Here is a 19,102-nt window from a genome sequence, read left to right as displayed (position 1 = left end):
ACAATAAGGTATATTGTTTATTGTTGTGAGAAGAGTGCAATGACGACAATGTATACAATCCATTGTTGTTAAGGGAGCGTTAATTTCCAGCTAATCTTCTATTTCGTGTTTATTTGTGTGATATTTATTTATTTATTTTATATAAAGATATTCCCTTTATACAATGTAGAATGAAGTGTTATTAATATCACATGCTGTGTTGCGGTTTCACGAGTCAGCACTTTTCATCCAACAACTAGTCAAAGTCAACATATAAATATGGCTACCATAGAGAAATAAAGACTTAGACAAGGATCTTGGTAGACAAACATTTTGAAGTGGACTATATAGAAATCAACGGTTAGACAATGACACTAAGAGACAAACGGTTAGGTAAGGATTTTCGTAAACAATCATTTAGAAATGGACCGTAGTAGAAACAAACGATTAACTGATAACTGTGAAAGTGACAAACATTTAGACAAATATCCCAGTAGAGTAGGACGCTGACTTTAAATGAATAAAAACTTTAGCCTTGCACATTAAATACGTTGTTAAATTCCCGATTTTACGTGTCTTAAGTTTATACTTTTGCTTCTGGACTAATTTTAAGTAAATGGAAGTCCTAACTGTACTTATTAACGGCGTTGTTAAATTCCTGGTTTTATGTGTCCAGATTCATATTATTGTTTATGATAAAACAAATTATGATTTTTTAAAACTATCACTAATTATCACGGTTTTTGTTATCTTTCAGTGAATAAACAGAAGGGGGAAAAAAACGAAATTAAAACATTTTACTGTGATATTTAGACATTTTCAAAACTAGTGACTCGGACATCACACACACATACACACATATATATTGTTATAAAAGGAAACGCTGTATAGTATTGTAATGTTCTGATGACCTGTTGAGAATATATTTAAAATATTTTGATGAACAATGCGAATTATCTCTAGGTAGATAGTGCTGCCACCTGCTTGATAAAAACTATTTTAATAATCGACAAAATTCTGAACTTCCTAATCATGCGCGGGTTCGCGCCCGCGTCGCGCTAAACATGCTCGCCCTCCCAGCCGTGGGGGTGTATAATGTGACGGTCAATCCCGCTATTCGTTGGTAAAAGAGTAACCCAAGAGTTGGCGGTGGGTGGTGATGACTAGCTGTCTTCCCTCTAGTCTTACACTGCTAAATTAGGGACGGCTAGCACAGATAGCCCTCGAGTAGCTTTGTGCGAAATTCCAAAACAAAACAAAACAAAAACAAACAAAATAATTATTACTTTTTTGCTACAAGGATGAACTTTTTACATTTTTTGGTTATTTGCGTTCTCTTTTCACACACTAGATTAACTGTAACTAAATTTACTAATTAACTACAACACGTTGTACCATCTAGTACATAAATAACATTGAATAACTATAATAACTCATTATAATTATCATATACCATCACATTTTGAGACATGATTAGTTATTATAATTATTCAATTGAATGTTATTTATATTCTAGATGGTACATAAATAATAATAACGAATTATGCCTTAAAATGTGATGGTTTCTGGAGGTAATGTGATATTTAACGTCATCATGCATGAATTATATTACATGCATGCTGGCAGAAAGTATTTTTTCCTCTCGCACGAGAGAGCGTCGTACGTTGTGACAGTTTCACCTCTGCAAACATCAAATGCTCGTTTACTTTCGACACCTTTCCTATCTATAACTTAAGCTTAGAAGTAAAATCAAGAACTTTGAAAGAAAACCAAGCAACAAGGGCTCGAAAACTTTGTAATCACTATCTTCTAGGACTTTCACGTGTAATTCAATAAATGATTAAAGTTAACCACCAAATAAAGGTGTTACTCGGCAGTTTCTCGTAGTCTGTTAACTTTACAAAATTATATGGAAAGAGGAGGTCAGATTATCCCCGAGTATTCTCATGGTGTTTTCTTTATGGCATCCACATTTTAATTTACCTTAACTTGTTTCATTCGCGGTTTCGAATCCCCGACGCATCAAACATGCTCGCCCTTTCAGCCTTGGGGGCGTTATAATGTTACGGTCGATCCCACTATTTGTTGGTCAAGATGTAGCTCAAGAGTTGGCGGTGGGTGGTGATGACAAGCTGCATTCCCTCTAGTCTTACACTGGAAAATTAGGGACGGCTTGCACAGATAGCCCTCGTGTAGCTCTGCGCGAATTTCAAAAACAAACACACTTGCTTGTAAGACCAGTTTGAATGCAGATATTAAATTGTGCAGAAAGAATCTATTAACGTAGCTGAGAAATCATAACGCCAAAAAAAAACCTGTGAAGGGAAGGGGACAAGCCCGTACGAAATTCCCTTGCCTTTGAAAAGCTCTTGATTGTTTCTTACTGTTGTATAAAGCATGTGGATGGAATTTCCATTGAACTTTCTGTTCGAGAATTCTCATCTGTTAAAAAAAAAAAGCCTCCCCTCGGTGTGGATTCCTGTTCCTGGTGAGGGGACCTCCCAGGGAAGGTTCTGTTCTGTCTGGTTACCTTCTCTGGGATCTAAACATCCACCCATGTGTTTGCCGTGCGTGGCGACCCGTGAAGGGGAGGAGAGGATCCTGGTGGTTGAGGGGTCCAACCCTAACACACCACTTCGGCCTTGAATTCCTGAAGACGGGCGGCCTTTGGGTGGCCCTCCTTGGGTCAATCGGCTGGTCCACTTGGGCTAGAGTCAACCAAGTACCAGTGTTGGAAGTTCTCAACGGGTGTTGTGGACATTGTGTCTGATGCTGGTGTTTGGGTATAGTGCTCACGAAACCCTGGCGTTGCTGCATTGTCCTTGCATGACATTGTAGTGCGTCCCCTCGTAGGGCTCCTTGGTGGGTGGGGTCAGTGGGTACCGAAATTTTCCTTTTTTCCTATGGATCCTCCTTCAAAAAATTTAAATAAAACAGTCAACAGGTAAACAACCACATCTTTGAAGACTGAGCAGCAATTTTCAACATCTGTAACACACGTACCTCATTTTCTTATCTTACATTCTCTTTCGGAAAAACCTTTAGGGCAATTGTCTCCCTTTTTTATTCAGAAGGGACTAGAGGGACTTGCAGCTCTCCAAAGTCAGTAAAGAAGCTTCGATCTGGAGACGTATTGGTTGAAACATCCACATCCCAACACAGTGAACTCCTCTTTGAATTCATCACGAGGAGTTATTGTTGAGAGGGATTTGAAGGACGTCCCCGAGTCAGAGATTCTCGTTGGTCTCTCCACTCAAGGAGTTTCTGCAGTGAGGCGCATCTCCACTCGCAAAGATGGAGTTACACTGCCAACAAATACCCTCGTTTTGACATTTACTTCATCACGTGCACCTGCCACCATCAAGGCAGGTTATCTCATTTGCAGGGTTCGGCCATACATTCCAAACCCTCTCCGATGTTTCCAATGTCAGAGATTCGGCCACTCAAAGACATCATGTCGTGGTTCCCTGACATGTGCTCGTTGTGGAGGCAAGGACCACGATGCATATGAATGTGATACGGACCCACATTGCATCAACTGCAATGGTTCTCACCCCTCTTACTTTCGTTCTTGCCCAAAATGGTTGGAGGAAAAAAATGGTTGCAGCGTTTGAAAACGATACATAACATTAGTTATCCTGAGGCTCGGAAATTGCTGCCCACCACTCTATCTCGGACATATGCTGCTGCACTTCATTCCACAACTACAGTGGGAGTGCAGACAGATCTCTCTGTGCCTCCAAGAGAATCGTTTTCAAAACAACTGAAAAGCCTTTTGATCTCCGTGGTTAAAAAAGGTTGATGAATCGACTTCCACACCCATCTCTGTTCCTCCCATACGTTCCAACAAACCTCTAGATCCACGTCCTTCAGTTTCAAATACAGGCATTTCTTCTGATGCATCTTTTTCTCCCACACCACGAGGCAAAACAATCATTCGTTCACGTCCTCAGTCACTGGAATCTCCTTCCAATAACAAAGACCTACCCACTCGACCCAGGGCAGGATCCATGGAGGTCGATAAACCTCCTCCGACTAAGGACAGTAAGGAAAAAAAACGTGGTTGTAAACAGAAGGGTTCTCCAGCCACTTCACCTACCCGTTCTTAAAAATGGCCACCTTGATACGATGCCTCGAGGTTTACGTTCTAATCTGGATGATATCAAAACACTGATTGCTTCCTACCATCCTGTTTGTCTTTCCCTACAAGAAACATTTCTCAAACCTGCTGATACAGTCTCCATTTGGCAGTTTTCTCTGTACAGAAATGACATGTTGTGTGATGGACGAGTACATGGAGGGGTGGCACTATTGGTTGATCAGCATGTGCCCACCCTGTCTTTGTCACTCAACAAACCCTTGGAGGCCGTAGCCATCCGTGTTTCCTTGGGTCATACCATCAGTGTTTGTTCTCTCTACCTGTCCCCTGGAGAGACATATGAGCAATCAGATCTTGATGCTCTCGTTGAACAGTTGCTGTCTCCATTTCTAATCCTGGGAGATTTTAATGGACATCATCCCATCTGGGGAAGTCCTGTTATTGATGGGAGGGGTCGATCTGTAAAGCGTGTGCTCTCTGATCACAATCTTTCTCTTTTCAATACTGGTTCTTCCACTTATTTTCACGTACCTAGTCAGTCCTTTACCGCTGTTGATCTCTCGGTTTGCTCTCCTTCATTATTCTCCCATTTTTCATGGAGGGTTGACAGTAATCCACTAGGCAGTGATCATTTTCCTGTCCTTTTGAGAGAGACTGGCCGTGGTCGATGCCACCCTACCCGCGTGCCCCGGTGGAAGCTGGATCAGGCAGACTGGTCCACTTTCACTGCTCTCGCAGAACTTGATCCTGCTATCATAAATCAGCCATCAATAGACAACTGTGTGGAAGCGGTAACTGACTGTATTATACAAGCAGCTGCTCAGTGAACTCCTAAAACCTCGACACGTTTTCCATGATATCCTCGTCCGTGGTGGAATCCTGCTTGCCACTTAGCACGGAAGGCTCATAAACGGGCCTGGGATACTTTTCGTAGATATCCCACACTTTCAAACCGTGTCGCTTTCCAACGAGCCCGTGCACATGCTAGGTGGGTAAGACGTCAAAGCCAGAAGGAATCTTGGATTAAGTTCACAACCAGCATATCTTCTACCACCAGTTCCAATATCATATGGGACAGGATTCGAAAGGTTAATGGGCACTACAATTCCTTCGATCTTACTCTCTGATGGGCAGGAGGTGGCTGATGTCCGGAGCATCGCTGATACTCTAGATGAAAGCTAATGCCGGGTATATAGCACTTCTGCTTGTTCCTCCGCCTTCTTGGCCATCAAGACTCGGGCAGAGCGTTCACCTCTTTCCTTTCGAACTGACTGTTTCTTTGACTATAATTGTCCCTTTACACTGGTGGAACTGAAAATGGCCCTTCATCGGTCTGCCAGTACATCTGTTGGACCTGATGATGTTCATTATGACATGCTGCACCATCTATCTCCTGCTTCTCTTTATGTTTTCTGATTATCTTTAACCGGATCTGGCAGGAGAATGTTTTTCCTGATGCCTGGCGCCAGGCTATTATTTTACTTTTCTCTAAGCGAGGGAAAGATCCCAAGATTCCTTCAAACTACCGTCCAATTGCTTTGATGAGCTGTCTCTGTAAGACCTTAGAAAGGATGGTTAATGCTCGTCTTGTTTGGTTCCTTGAATCAAACAATCTCCTCTCGCCCACCCAGTGTAGGTTCCGACGACAGCACTCCACCACAGACCACCTAATTCGTCTTGAAACATCTATCAGAGAAGCCTTTCTCAACCGCCAACATCTTGTATCAATATTCTTTGACATAGAGAAGGCTTACGACACAACATGGAGGCATGGCGTTTTGCGAGACCTCCATACATATGGGTCACGTGGCCATCTACCCATGTTTATTAAAAACTTTCTAATGGACAGGAGATTCCAAGAGCCATGTGGGTTCGACACTTTCCCGTTTTTTTTGTACAGGAACTTGGAGTCCCTCAAGGCTGTGTTTTGAGTGTCACACTTTTCAGTATGAAGATAAATGCCATCACTGAACAACTCCCTCTCACTATTGCGAATGGGTCGTTAGAATTCTCAACGACGGCAATATTTTAAACATATTTTTCCCAGGGTCTATGTGTAACATTGGACAGTGTTATTGGTGATGGTGACACTGTCCACCTTGATAAGGTTTTTAGTTTTTTAATGGCCATTAATCTCTTTAATCTCATTTAAGTGTTGCATATTTATTCATTAAACCTTTTTAATTGTGGTTCCTTTTTTACAGTTTTATTCTCTCTCGTTCAATTTGACATTGTAAAATGGCCAGAACATTAAATAACTCGACACCAGGACTGGAAAGGCCAACTTCAGATGACTAACGCTGCTGTTTGAACTATCCGTTTGAACTACTCGTTAGTCATCCTGGCGAGTTGTTATTACACTTTTGCTGCATGCCATTTAACACTTTTATTACTTTACCTTTTAGTACTGGCCATAATGACACATAACCCGGAACCAGGACTGGAAAGGCCAACTTCATGTGACTGACGGTGGTTCTTGAACTTACCTGTTAGTCTTTTTTGGCGGGTTATGTTCATTACCGTTTTGCTAGAGTAAGTACTTTACAACTTTTTTTACTCTGCTTTCTCTCTTAACGTTGTAGACTAGGTATCAACATTGGTTTTATACTTTTTTGTTTTACCTTCATTTCCTTTTATGCATTTTACTACATTTACTTTATTTTTACATTTTTACCGGAGGTTTGGCGCAGATAGCCTAGCTGCTTTGTGCCATAAAACACTAAATCAGTCAATCAATTAAAAAAGCCGCATTTTTTTCCCGTGGCTGGGGTATGACTTGTTACAGGTCTGTGTTTAGGTGGTCCTGGTATCCCACGTTGATTCATATTCGTTGTTTTATATCATTGAGAACAATGTATATAATTTTCTTAAATTTTTAATCCCTTACCTATGTGCATTAATATTCGAGTCTGGAAGGACTGTTACGTATCCTTCACTTGAAAATAAGTTGTTGGTGGTGTCACATTACGTAAATAACACCAAACAGTATAAAAAACATAGTTCTGGTGCATGCTTTTTCACCGCAACTTTATATTTACTGTAGCTGTCATGTAGATTTCTGAATTTGATGCAAAACTGTTTTAAGGTAACAGACTCAACTCTCTGCATATGATTCTCAATGGTAGGAACTTGTACAGTCTGTGAAACAAACGTGATTAATTTGCCATACTTGTCAAATATACCTTTCTATCAACCGTAAGTTTAAATATAAATAAAATTCAAAAGATAATATACATAAATGTTATAGTATTGTTTGTACATTCACGTAACTACTTCGCAGGATGTGGATAGACCCTCATCAAATTTGGTATGTTTATTTATCGAATCCATGTGGAGATATATAAATTTCACTTTTACATTTTGCGGTTTCTATGGGCGATTTTACGTTTTTTTCCACTACTTTATCACCTGTTGATAAATCTTCCAAGTTGGCATCAAGATTTGTTGGGTCCACGTGAACATGCAAATAAATTTTCGGTTTTACATTGTGTTTTGCAATTTTTATGAATTTACATAACTTTCGTCCAGAAAAAGCTGCTTTAACTAGTTTGTATTTATTTTTGAAGTCTTGCTTTTTTAACAACTATAGTAAAGAAAACACAAAACCTGTTTTCTTAATTGTATTTATATTGTAAAACATTTTTCAGATAATAAAGGCAAGAATGAAAAGCGACACGCATAAAAATAAAAGCAGATGAATAAAACTAAGGTACAAACAAGAACTTAATAAAAGAGTTATATTTTAATGTAGGACCCCCACAGCAATGGGGATACAGTCAGCTATTATATTTAATATATAACCACGTACGAAAGAAGATAAAATCTCTGCTCTTAAATGTTATCATAATATTGTAAATGTCTCGAATTTACTTTAGTTAGAATATTATTATCATCTTCTTATCATGTAATGTATTACCATTACGTTTATTAAAATAATTCAATAAGCATCTGGTGTCAATCTGAGATTCGCAGTTGTAAAGAGAATGGTGTTTAGTTGTCTCTAAGAGTGCTACTTAAGGTCTTGTTCTATCAAATATTGGATATTTCCCAAAAAAACCTGTTCACTTCCTTACTGTGTTTGGTTCGCTTAAGAAGAAAACAATATAAATACAAATAATACAAACTAAATTTATTGTATTTTTATTTTATGATTTTCAAGGGATGAAGCAAGAACTGGAGTATTTAATGGCAGACATAAAAAAAATGGCCAATAAAGTCCGAACTAAACTGAAAAGTAAGTTTAGTTTTTCAACAGTTTACTGATGTATCACACAGAGTAGTTGTTAGAACACTTGTTACGCCTAGTTCCAGCACATGAAACGTTAACGGTTATTTATTTTATAAGAATTTAGTACAATTTGCTTTTTCTGTCGCCCAACAAACAAGCTAATCATCTTTTTCATTAATAAGAGCTTTAGGCTTGTGGATGTTTGGTAGTGAATGTTCCTCTTATTCTTAATAACTCGCAAAGGTAAAACCAGAAAAAAACGCAAAGAAAACTAGTAATTCGTTCTAAAATAGAAACTTCTAGTTCTTTTGAAAAAAATCTTTATATGTTTTACTGTTTTTCATCAATTTGAAACTTAAAGAAACTGATTACTATAAAGATACTGCCATTAGTATGTATACATCTTTACTTCAGTGATGGAACACAAAATCGAACAAGATGAACAGGCAAATACAAGCTCACAAGCGGACCTGAGAATAAGGAAAACTCAGGTAACATTGTAAATTTCATTCTATGATCAAACAAAAATGGGATTTTAAATTATATGAATGAAAAGTCTGTGCTTTTTTAATCCAAAATATTATGTTTCTAATGTCACTTGCATAGCTACAAGAGATATAAACAATGTCGATTCTAACGCTCATGATGACGAGAAACCCACTTGAAGTAAAAATCTATTCATAAGACGACTGGTATGGGTATTAACACTTTAATGAAAATAAAGTACAGAACAACGTTTCGACCTTCTTAGGTCATTTTCAGGTTAACAGGTTCTGTACTTTATTTTAAAGTGTTAAACCCATACTAGCCGTCTTATGAATACGATTTCAACACTTTTTGTCTGTCTTCTGTCTGAATATTCATTTAATGTAAAATGAGTGAAGTTTCCAGAGATATTTTGCTGTTTGCTTGCCTTCTGTCCAAATATTTATTTAATGTGAAAAAAGTGAAGGTTGTATATTGTCAGGAGTATTTATTTTTTCCTGATCACTTTGTAAAGCTGGACACAGAGAAAACAATTCAGTTTTGAAATGTTCATTAATTAAACTCTGATTTCTTTTATTCAGTCATGTAGAAGTAATGTTAATTGCTCGGATAATAAAGTTAATTACAGAAATAACGTTTGTAAAATAGAAGAGCAATAAAACAAGTAGTACTTAATAATATGGATCGACAAGGTTTGAGTAATTCACGCACCGAATAACCCATCATACTGAATTCCTAAACAAAATATGGACCATTTAAATTATTAGTTGCGAGATATTATGCACATATATACTCATAATAGACTTTTAAAAAAAGGCACTAACATTTCCGGTATAAGAATTTTAAAATTTCTAAAACATCAGTTGTTTTTTTCTTCTACTTCCTGCTCAACTAATCACGTCAACCAGGTTAGCCCTTAAACAGCTTGAACTATCATTACAAGATTTCTCCAGCTTACTTAACTGGTTTGTGGATATGCGCTTTTAATATCTCAATAAATATATACAGATTCTTTATAAATTGTAAGCATGTCATGCACATACGTAAGTCTTAAACTCAATTCAGCCCAAGAGATAGAGCTTCATATCGATGGATAAACACGTGACAATTTCTAAAGGTAAAGTATATACTTTGTACAAGTAGTAATAAAACAAACAAGAGTATTTAAAAAATGAATGCGCTTTTAATTTTTCTTTTATTACGTTTTGTAGCTGGATCCCTAACCTATTTTAAAATTCAATTACAAATTTATAAAACTCGATCACTATTTTGGCAGCTTTATCCACGTTTTTATAGGCTAAAGTAAGGATTACATTTTATAAATTTGCGACTGTTTTTAGTTCTTGTAAAACGTTATAGCCATCAGGGATATAGCTACATTACTAGTTTATAGATGTTTTGTTAATTATATGGATATATATAAAACTGAGCAATAAATAGGGCAAAAATATTGTTTTTGTAGGGACAGTTTTTTATTAATAAAATTACCATCAGAAGTTTCCAAAACGAAGCAAATGCTACATTAAGAGTACACAATGTTTGAGTAATTAACGCACCCAATAACCCACCATATTGAATTCCTAAACGAAATATGGACCATTTAAATTATTAGTTGCGAGATATTATGCACATATGTACTCATAATGGACTTTTAAATCCAATGTTAATTAGATAGAGTTAAAATCATTTTAATCCCTAATTTGGTTGGCAAATTTATACTGCTTCGTTCAGCCACATCGACCACAATGCCGCGGCTCACAGAATCTGAAAAGTTATTAAATATATTTCTAATCAATCACTAAATAACCTAACAACAATTGTTTGTTTTTATAACAAAATTATGAGAAATAATTTTGGTAACTTCAGGGTCTATTATTAAACCAATTGGGCAGCTTCCTCGGACTGTGTTTTATACAGTTGGTTAATAACGACAAATATATATAAATAACAAGTTTCATTGGCTATTACACTGTAATCGGTATTGGCTTTTGATAATAGCGGCTGTGATGCCTTTATTGTCACTTAACGGATTGGAAATTTATTTCAATTGAGGTTAATTTACATTTGGTTTTAAACAAGGGTTGTATGTTGTTGTTTTTTGTTGTTTTTTAATGAACTATATTGTAAATTACAGGTACAAGTAAAATCCGTTGTTGTGCTTTCATATGAATACCAGCACTGTTTACTAGAGAATTTCACCTCTTTTTCTACTCTAATTTGTAATATAAAATTTTAATTAAAGGGTTTTTGTTTTGTTTTTACAGCATACCACACTTTCAAGAAAGTTTGTAGAAATTATGACAGACTACAACAAAACCCAAACTGATTACAGAGAAAGATGCAAGGATCGTATTCAACGACAGCTAGAAATAAGTGAGTTTTTATCTCTTTCTATTGGTTTGCAGTATTCTGTTAACTTCATACTATAATAATAAGTGTACTCCAGTCGGGTAAGAAAATAAATAATTGCATACATTTTGTACCATAATTTCAAAGGTTTTAGTTTTGGTTTAGTTGCTGTTTGCCACAAAGCTACATAACAGGCCGTGGGTGCTCCGATATTTTGACCACCACGGGTATCGAAACTCATATTTTAACATTATAAACTTGCAGACTTACTGCTGAGTAATTAGTGGTGGGGGGTCAAAGGTTTTTTGAGTTCTAAAGACATAAAGAGAGGTTAAAACATTGACGACTAGTTTATACCCACTTAGTATGTATCCCACATACACATTTATGTGGCCCTGCATGACCGGGTGGCTAAGGCGTTCGACTCGTAATCCGAGGGTCGCTGGTTCGAATCTCCGCCACACCAAACATGCTCGCCCTTTCAACAGTAGGGGCGTTATGATGTGACGATCAATCCCACTATTCGTTGGTAAAAGATTACTAAGAATTGGCGATAGGTGGCGATGACTAGCTGCTTTCTCTCTAGTCTTACACCGCTAAATTAGGGACGGCTAGTGCAGATAGCCCTGGAGTAGCTTTGCGCAACTTTCAAAACAAACCAAACCACATTTGTGTACATCTTATAAACATGAAGTAATAATATTGTTATTTCAAATATTAACAGCTAAGAAAATTCATTGAATTTTTCTTATATAACGAATAATATTGTTTTACACATATCGGAAAACTAACTAGCCTTTAAATATTTTTCAATATAATCCTTAAGAAAATCACTAAAACAATCCTTTAATTTGTAGCTCGTAACTGACTTAAAATTTATAACTTGCATTACAACTGAACATCATGACATAGGTTAATTTTACCAAATCTACACAAGGGCTTAAAAATCATCACCACAGGGACTGAGAGTTTTTTGTTTGATTTTTTCCAGCTGGTCTGACTACTACTGATGACGAACTGGAAGAGATGCTAGAAAGTGATAATCCAGCAATATTTACACAAGGGGTAACTTGGTGACTCTCTTGTTCTGAGAGCTAGATAGCAAGGAAATAATTATATATTTTTAAGATAGTATTAATACGCTATATATGATTATAGCTGCAACTCGCTGAGCTGGCTTGCCAGAATTTTAATGTACTGTAAATATAATGAAACCACACTGTAAAGTTTACTGTATCAATTCATTAGATACACTTTCATTGTTAACTCGTAACTAATTTAAATGTGTTTGAATAGTATAAAATAAAATAACATTAATTACTCTGTCAAAAATATGGATTAATTTGATTTTAGTTGATGTACCATTATATTTGTTGGGGAAACGTAGTGGACTAAATTCAATTAGTCGTTCTAGTTTGACTAAATATGATTCGGTATTCTGGTGTGACTGAATTCACTTTTTTTTTTTTTTTAGTTTGACCAAATTCAATTAGTTATTGTGATATGACTAAAATCAGTTATTCCAGTATGAATAAATTTAATGAACTATTATGGTTAGTCTTTATAACCTCCCGCTAGTACAGCGGTAAGTCTACGGATTTTCAATGCTAAAATTAGGGGTTTGATTCCACCCGGTGGGCTCAGCAGATACCACGATGTGGCTTTGCTGTAAGAAAACACACACATACTCTATTTATATTTTCTTTTACGTATTTATGTAAAATTATTTTTTATTCTTTAAAAAAACTTTCATTCTTCCTTGGCTTTCAATTAAATGAAGATTAAATTTTTATTATCTTTTAATTAATACAAAAAATTACAGCGTTAGGTTTGTTTTGTTTTCAAACATCTATTCCATTCAGATAGTAATTGAAACGCAGAAAGCAAAACAGACGCTAGAGGACATCGAGGCCAGACATGCGGACATTATAAAATTGGAAAGAAGTATCAAAGAACTTCACGACATGTTCATGGACATGGCAATGTTAGTGGAGAGTCAGGTAAACATTTTCTTTTGTACTTCAGTAATTTAATTTCGAGTCTCTAATTAAACTAGCGAAAAAATTTAATGTTATTATTTATCACTAAAAAATACGAATTATAATTAATACTTCAAAGATTTTAAGTATATTCAAATGTGAAGAGTTTACCTCTTTCAGAATTATTAAAAATCCAATACATTTTTGAAATTATCTGCGAAGTTTAGATGCAGTCAGATATCCCAAATGTGAATTATTTGTGCGTAGATTTAAAACAATAAAAAGTCTTAAGACTAAAAATTGTTAACAATTAGAAACAATTGACGTGAATTTATTTTAATATGGTCGTGATTTTACCGTGTTAATAGCTGCAATATAATCTGAGATGTGATGCAAGTCTAATTTTGAAATGTAACCATGAGATACTGCTAATAAGAAACATCATGTCATGTTACAAGTCATATGATGAAGCTAAATGAAATGTAACTGTAATTTTCAAGTCTAACTATGAAATATTTTTGAGGGGAAGCTGTATAATGGCGTGTTAAGAATAATAATTTGACATAATAATAACGATCTGCTTTCTTAGTAAAAGTGTCAATACTCACACTAGCCGTTCTGAGATGCACAATCCGTGCTGAATTAACACACGGTCTCGCCCCCCTCCCTCTCCACAGTTACTCAGTGGTAAGTTTATATACTTCCAGTGCTGAAAATGGGGCTTAAATACAGACAGCTCATTGTGTAGCATTGTGCTTAAAATCTGTCAAACCAAACATAGGATCCTTTCTCTGACCAGAGTTAAAGCAGTGTTTTATTGATGGCAGAACAAGGAACAAGAACTACGTTTAAATCCTGAATCTGCTGTATATACACAAACCGTAACGTATTTCAGTTGGCTGTTACGAGTAATTAACAAGACAGCTTTTCAGAGTGGCCACACTACCAAGCTAGAACCAATCAGACATACGAATTGGTTATAGTTTTTTTATTTGTTGTCGAGTCAAATTATGCGACGTTTCTTCGTTGCCTGTTTGAGGTTGGAAGACTTGATTTCAATCTGCTGGTACGATTGTTATTGTCCTTATCAGCAACAAACCTATTTCTTTGAGTGCTGTCACAGCATCTTTGAGAGGTGTATTTGCCTTAACACTGGTTGTCAGAAAACTCATCGTAATCGCATCCATAGCGGTTGAAAAAGTTGCAAGTCGAGCATCTTTGAACCTTGCACGTGCAGGTAATGGAAGAAATAATGATATTTGATGATGACAAACTGATGAATAGCAAAGTTCCAGTCATGGTCAGCGAGACTAGGAATAATCTTGTGAAGAACTATTGGGCCCTGGTCTGAAAAACAGACGAAACGAAGGGCGAAGAGGGCTGTATTACAGAACGAAAAATGATATCATTAACTGTAGGAATATGGCCGGTCATAACTTGGTCAATTCTGTCCAGTTTGTAAACTAGAAATGCTCATCCTGTGCTACTTCCTGGGTACTTTTCATCAAAATGGGATAAATACGGGATTTGTTTTACAACTAATCTCTGTCACTGAGGCGCCTCTAGTAGGAGGGAAGGGATCTGTTTTAATTTAAGAGTTGCTAGTTAACTCGATTATTTAAGAGCATCGATTACTTTTGCAAGCGTCATGCGAAAGAATCGATTAATCAATATTAGGGTTACAGATTATTGAGATTTTCGATCATTCCAGTTGTCCATGTTATTGTAATATTGTCGTTAGTTTTGTTGCTACAAGCTCAAAGTTACACGATGGTTTATTCATGCCCTACCCATCTTCGTTATCAAAACTCCGATTTGTAATATTGTCATTAGTTTTGTTTCATTCATCTCGTGAGAATAATTGATGAGCTTAGTGATTAATCGATTAACGAATTCAAATAATCGACCATCTCAGTCGTTGGTATTATAAGACGTACAACTTAGCTACAACAAATATCGCTCGGAGTTTACAGTTCCTAGTGTAATTATAATTATAATTTAATTGTCTTTAATAATAAACAATGAACAATTAGTAATTTTTTCACATGTGAAGTAATGATATATGAGAAATTAGCCTTCAGAGCAACAAAATTATTTAATACAAATATTACGCCCGGCAGAGCAAGATGGTTAGAGCGCTCGACTCGTAATCCGATAGTCGCGGGTTCGAAGCCCCGTCCCACCAAACATGCTCGCCCTTTCAGCCGTGCGGGCGATATAATGTGACGGTCAGTCCCACTATTCGTTAATAAAATAGTAGCTCAAGGGTTGACGGTGGGTCGTGATGACTAGCTGTTTCCCTCTAGTCTTACATTGCTAAATCAGAGACAGATAGCCCTCATGTAATTCAAAAAACAAACACAATAATACAAGTATTTTTAATTTTGTATTTGTAAAAGTTTAAACGAAATGCAAAACTACGATCGGTATAAAAAGTTGAAATAATTAATGAACGGTATTCTGAAGAATCACTCTGAGTAAGCTGTGACATCACGTATCAAGAATTAGAACTAATACACTACTGGTGAGGTTATTATGTGACATCAGGCATCAAGGATTAGGATGAACGCAATGGGGGCCAGGTTATTATGTGACATCAGGCATCAAGGATTAGGATGAACGCAATGGGGGCCAGGTTACGAAGTGACATCAAGCATCAAGGATTAGAACTAACGCAATGGTCGCGAGGTTACTAAATGACATCACGCACGAAGGATTGGGACTTGCACAATGTTGGTGAGGTTACGAAGTGACATCACATTTGTATCCCAACGAAGGTGTAAGATGAAATGCTCGTATTAAATATTTGTTTCGTTTCTTTAGAGCTGAAAGTCGTTTCTTTCTTTTGCCCACGTAATATTTAAATCAAGCAGTTTAGGTACAGTTTTTGCTCTTTAAGGTACGAATAGTGATATACATGTATCTAGTTAAAATTATTTTGTTAATTTTGTATTTATTTAATGTCTTTTGCTGTGCTCTCAAATTGTAAGATCTTTGTCAATTAGAATGGAAAAAAGATTCTACTCAACTTGGCTAGATGTAACACATAGTCCATTGAGTTATTGTTATCAGTCAGTCAATCCTCAACTTTATTCGTGTTATTCATTACCGCTACATTAGTTAATTCATTTACTGGTTTCCCTGTAATCAATAAACTTATGTCTCCAGAATGTAATTTTATTAGCTCAATATTTCGCTATTACATCGGGAGCTGTTAATATTTCCTTATTTTGTAGGACATCGATAGCTTTTCACAAAGCAGCAATAGCGAAATATTGAGCTGATAAAGTTACACTCTGGAAATATAGGTCGTGATTATATTTACATTTATGAAAATTTCTTGTACTTCGATTTGCGTTAAACAAAGTTAATAGTACTAATAATCTTACGTTTCATGTGCAATTACACCAAAATATTTGTTATTGCAGACAGGTTAATTCGGAATCGCATTTTCCTGGTTGAAATTAATTTAAAAAAAATCTTGTATTATGCTCCCTTTATCTATTCTCGATCTCACGGACTGCCTATGGTGTCTCTCTTCTATCCGCTTTTCTGCGATATTTTTGAGTGATTTTGAAATAGTTCTTTCTAAACTGTCACTTACACTCGAACTCTAGATGGGATATGTAGAGAATACGTTTTTTTCGCTACACGTCAGCTTTTCAAAAACATTTTGCGACCACTGTTCTACAACAGAAAGATTTGTCATCCCTTTTTCTCTAAATGTCAGTGCCTTCCGTTCTCTACCTTATGCAGAGGGGGCCCGGCATGGCTAAGTGTGTTAAGGCGCTCGACTCGTAATCCAAGGGTCGCGGGTTTGAATCCCAGTCACACCAAACATGCTCGCCCTTTCAGCCGTGGGGGCGTTATAAAGTCACGATCAATCCCACTATTCGTTTGTAAGAGTAGCCCAAGAGTTGTCGGTGGGTGGTGATGACTAGCTGCCTTCCCTCTAGTCTTACACTGCTAAATTAGGGACGGTTAGCGCAGAAAGCTCTCGAGTAGCTTTGCGCGAAATTCAAAACAAACAAACTTGTGCAGAAGTTCGTTTTTTGTCCAATGATGTTGACCTACCCATTTAAATTAGCTATCGTGAACATGTGGTCATATATAGGAGGATACCACTCAGTAACCATTCCTAGTGTTATTAATAAAATATTTCTTCAAATAAATTTGTCTAGCCTCACCAAACTTTTACCTGTTTATAAATAAATGTAAGATTTGATTTTATTTTCCCAAGGTTGAATGGTGCTAAAATTCAGAGTTTGATTCCTTGTGGTGGACACAGCAGGTGGCGCAATGTTTTGTATAAATCGGTCAAACAGTTCCTCAACGAATATGTCGCTTAAATGAATACACACTTACAGTGAAAAATAAAACTTGCGATATTTCACGTGCAGTAAAACCTACCATTAATTTTAATCATTGTCTCCTATGGAATGAAACCACACTAATTTGCTCCGTAAATAATTACGCCGAAATGAATGAAAAAACAGTCGATGGAACTAAATAAACGCGGAGATTTTTCTTCAAGTAAAGACAAAGGTTATGGAATTTCAATATTCTAGTGGTACTTGAGTTCATATTTTATAGACATGTATATATTAACAGTATATATTGTGTTCGAATTATGTTCGAAACCTTACCTTATGCATAGTTTGTATTTATTTACACACACACACACACACACATGTACGTATGTTGACTTATATTATTTCATTCACATATAACAAGCTTCTTTTAAATATATATAAAATAAAAATACCATTCTCTTGTCTACTTTCTACCTGATGTCCCACCCCAAAAAAGTGTGGTCGGAACATGTGGTAAAATATATTTATTTTACCATAACAAATGACTGTTTTCAAAGGTGTATTATTTTTAATTACATGTCAAAAATGTATGAGCAAACCAATTAAACTTGTATCCTCTTTAAACTTGGGTCTAATCTTTTGTATCCAAACTTATTTTATGTGGTTCTAATACATTTCCAGAAGTAATCTATTTAGTTATTTAATGTTATAAGTGGTTCATTTGTTCTTAGTTTTGAGCACCGGCAGTTAAATTCTGTCTAGTTGCTACTGTAATCAATCAGATTGTGACTTGTTATTTATTCTTATCAACAACTTGCGACTGGCTGTTACTATAACCAATCGAATCTAGGGAGAGATGATAGACAGGATAGAATATAATGTGCAGCAATCAGTGGACTATATTGATGCTGCAAAGAGGGACACCAAGAAAGCAGTGAAATATCAGAGTAAATCAAGACGGGTGAGTCCCCCTCTTTTGTCTTACTACTAACTCCTGTTTCTCCATCAAGATGATAATTCTGCATGCTCTCTTGAATGTACTAACTTAACCTTTCTCTTCGAATTAAAAATCTCTAATAATCTGCTTTATTTTTAGCTAAAACTTTGAAATAGAAATTATATTACTGGCATAATATTTATTCTAGCTAAGAGCTACAATAATTGTAATTTAGAGTTTGAAAAAGTAGTTTTTGATTCAACTAGAAATGACGTAGAAAAATAATAATAAAGTGATAAGTGCATGGTGAGATTGTTTAGTCAATCATTAAGATGATAAGTGCATGGTGAGATTGTTTAGTCAATCATTAAGATGATAAGTGCATGGTGAGATTGTTTAGTCAATCATTAAGATGATAAGTGCATGGTGAGATTGTTTAGTCAATCATTAAGATGATAAGTGCATGGTGAGATTGTTTAGTCAATCATTAAGATGATAAGTGCATGGTGAGATTGTTTAGTCAATCATTAAGATGATAAGTGCATGGTGAGATTGTTTAGTCAATCATTAAGATGATAAGTGCATGGTGAGATTGTTTAGTCAATCATTAAGATGATAAGTGCATGGTGAGATTGTTTAGTCAATCATTAAGATGATAAGTGCATGGTGAGATTGTTTAGTCAATCATTAAGATGATAAGTGCATGGTGAGATTGTTTAGTCAATCATTAAG

The 19,102-nt window shown here is 36.1% G+C and overlaps 1 protein-coding gene across 11 annotated transcripts in view; it reads left to right on the top strand.

The window, feature by feature from the left end:
• Window positions 1-19,102, top strand: part of LOC143253937 (syntaxin-like) — a 111,840-nt gene that overhangs the window by 65,638 nt on the left and 27,100 nt on the right. For 8 of the 11 annotated variants that reach the window (XM_076508552.1, XM_076508549.1, XM_076508553.1 and 5 more), the window contains 6 exons: window positions 8,238-8,312; window positions 8,721-8,797; window positions 11,057-11,165; window positions 12,133-12,206; window positions 13,004-13,141; window positions 18,284-18,394. In XM_076508552.1, coding sequence (XP_076364667.1) covers window positions 8,238-8,312; window positions 8,721-8,797; window positions 11,057-11,165; window positions 12,133-12,206; window positions 13,004-13,141; window positions 18,284-18,394 — 584 coding nt within the window. Of the gene's footprint in view, window positions 1-132; window positions 373-6,477; window positions 6,611-8,237; window positions 8,313-8,720; window positions 8,798-11,056; window positions 11,166-12,132; window positions 12,207-13,003; window positions 13,142-18,283; window positions 18,395-19,102 lie in introns of those variants that run through there. The other 3 variants (XM_076508558.1, XM_076508559.1, XM_076508554.1) reach the window with 3 other exon arrangements.

The sequence above is a fragment of the Tachypleus tridentatus genome, chromosome 6, assembly GCF_004210375.1.
Source record: "Tachypleus tridentatus isolate NWPU-2018 chromosome 6, ASM421037v1, whole genome shotgun sequence".
Classification (NCBI taxonomy): domain Eukaryota; kingdom Metazoa; phylum Arthropoda; class Merostomata; order Xiphosura; family Limulidae; genus Tachypleus; species Tachypleus tridentatus.
This window is presented reverse-complemented; position numbering and strand designations above follow the sequence as displayed.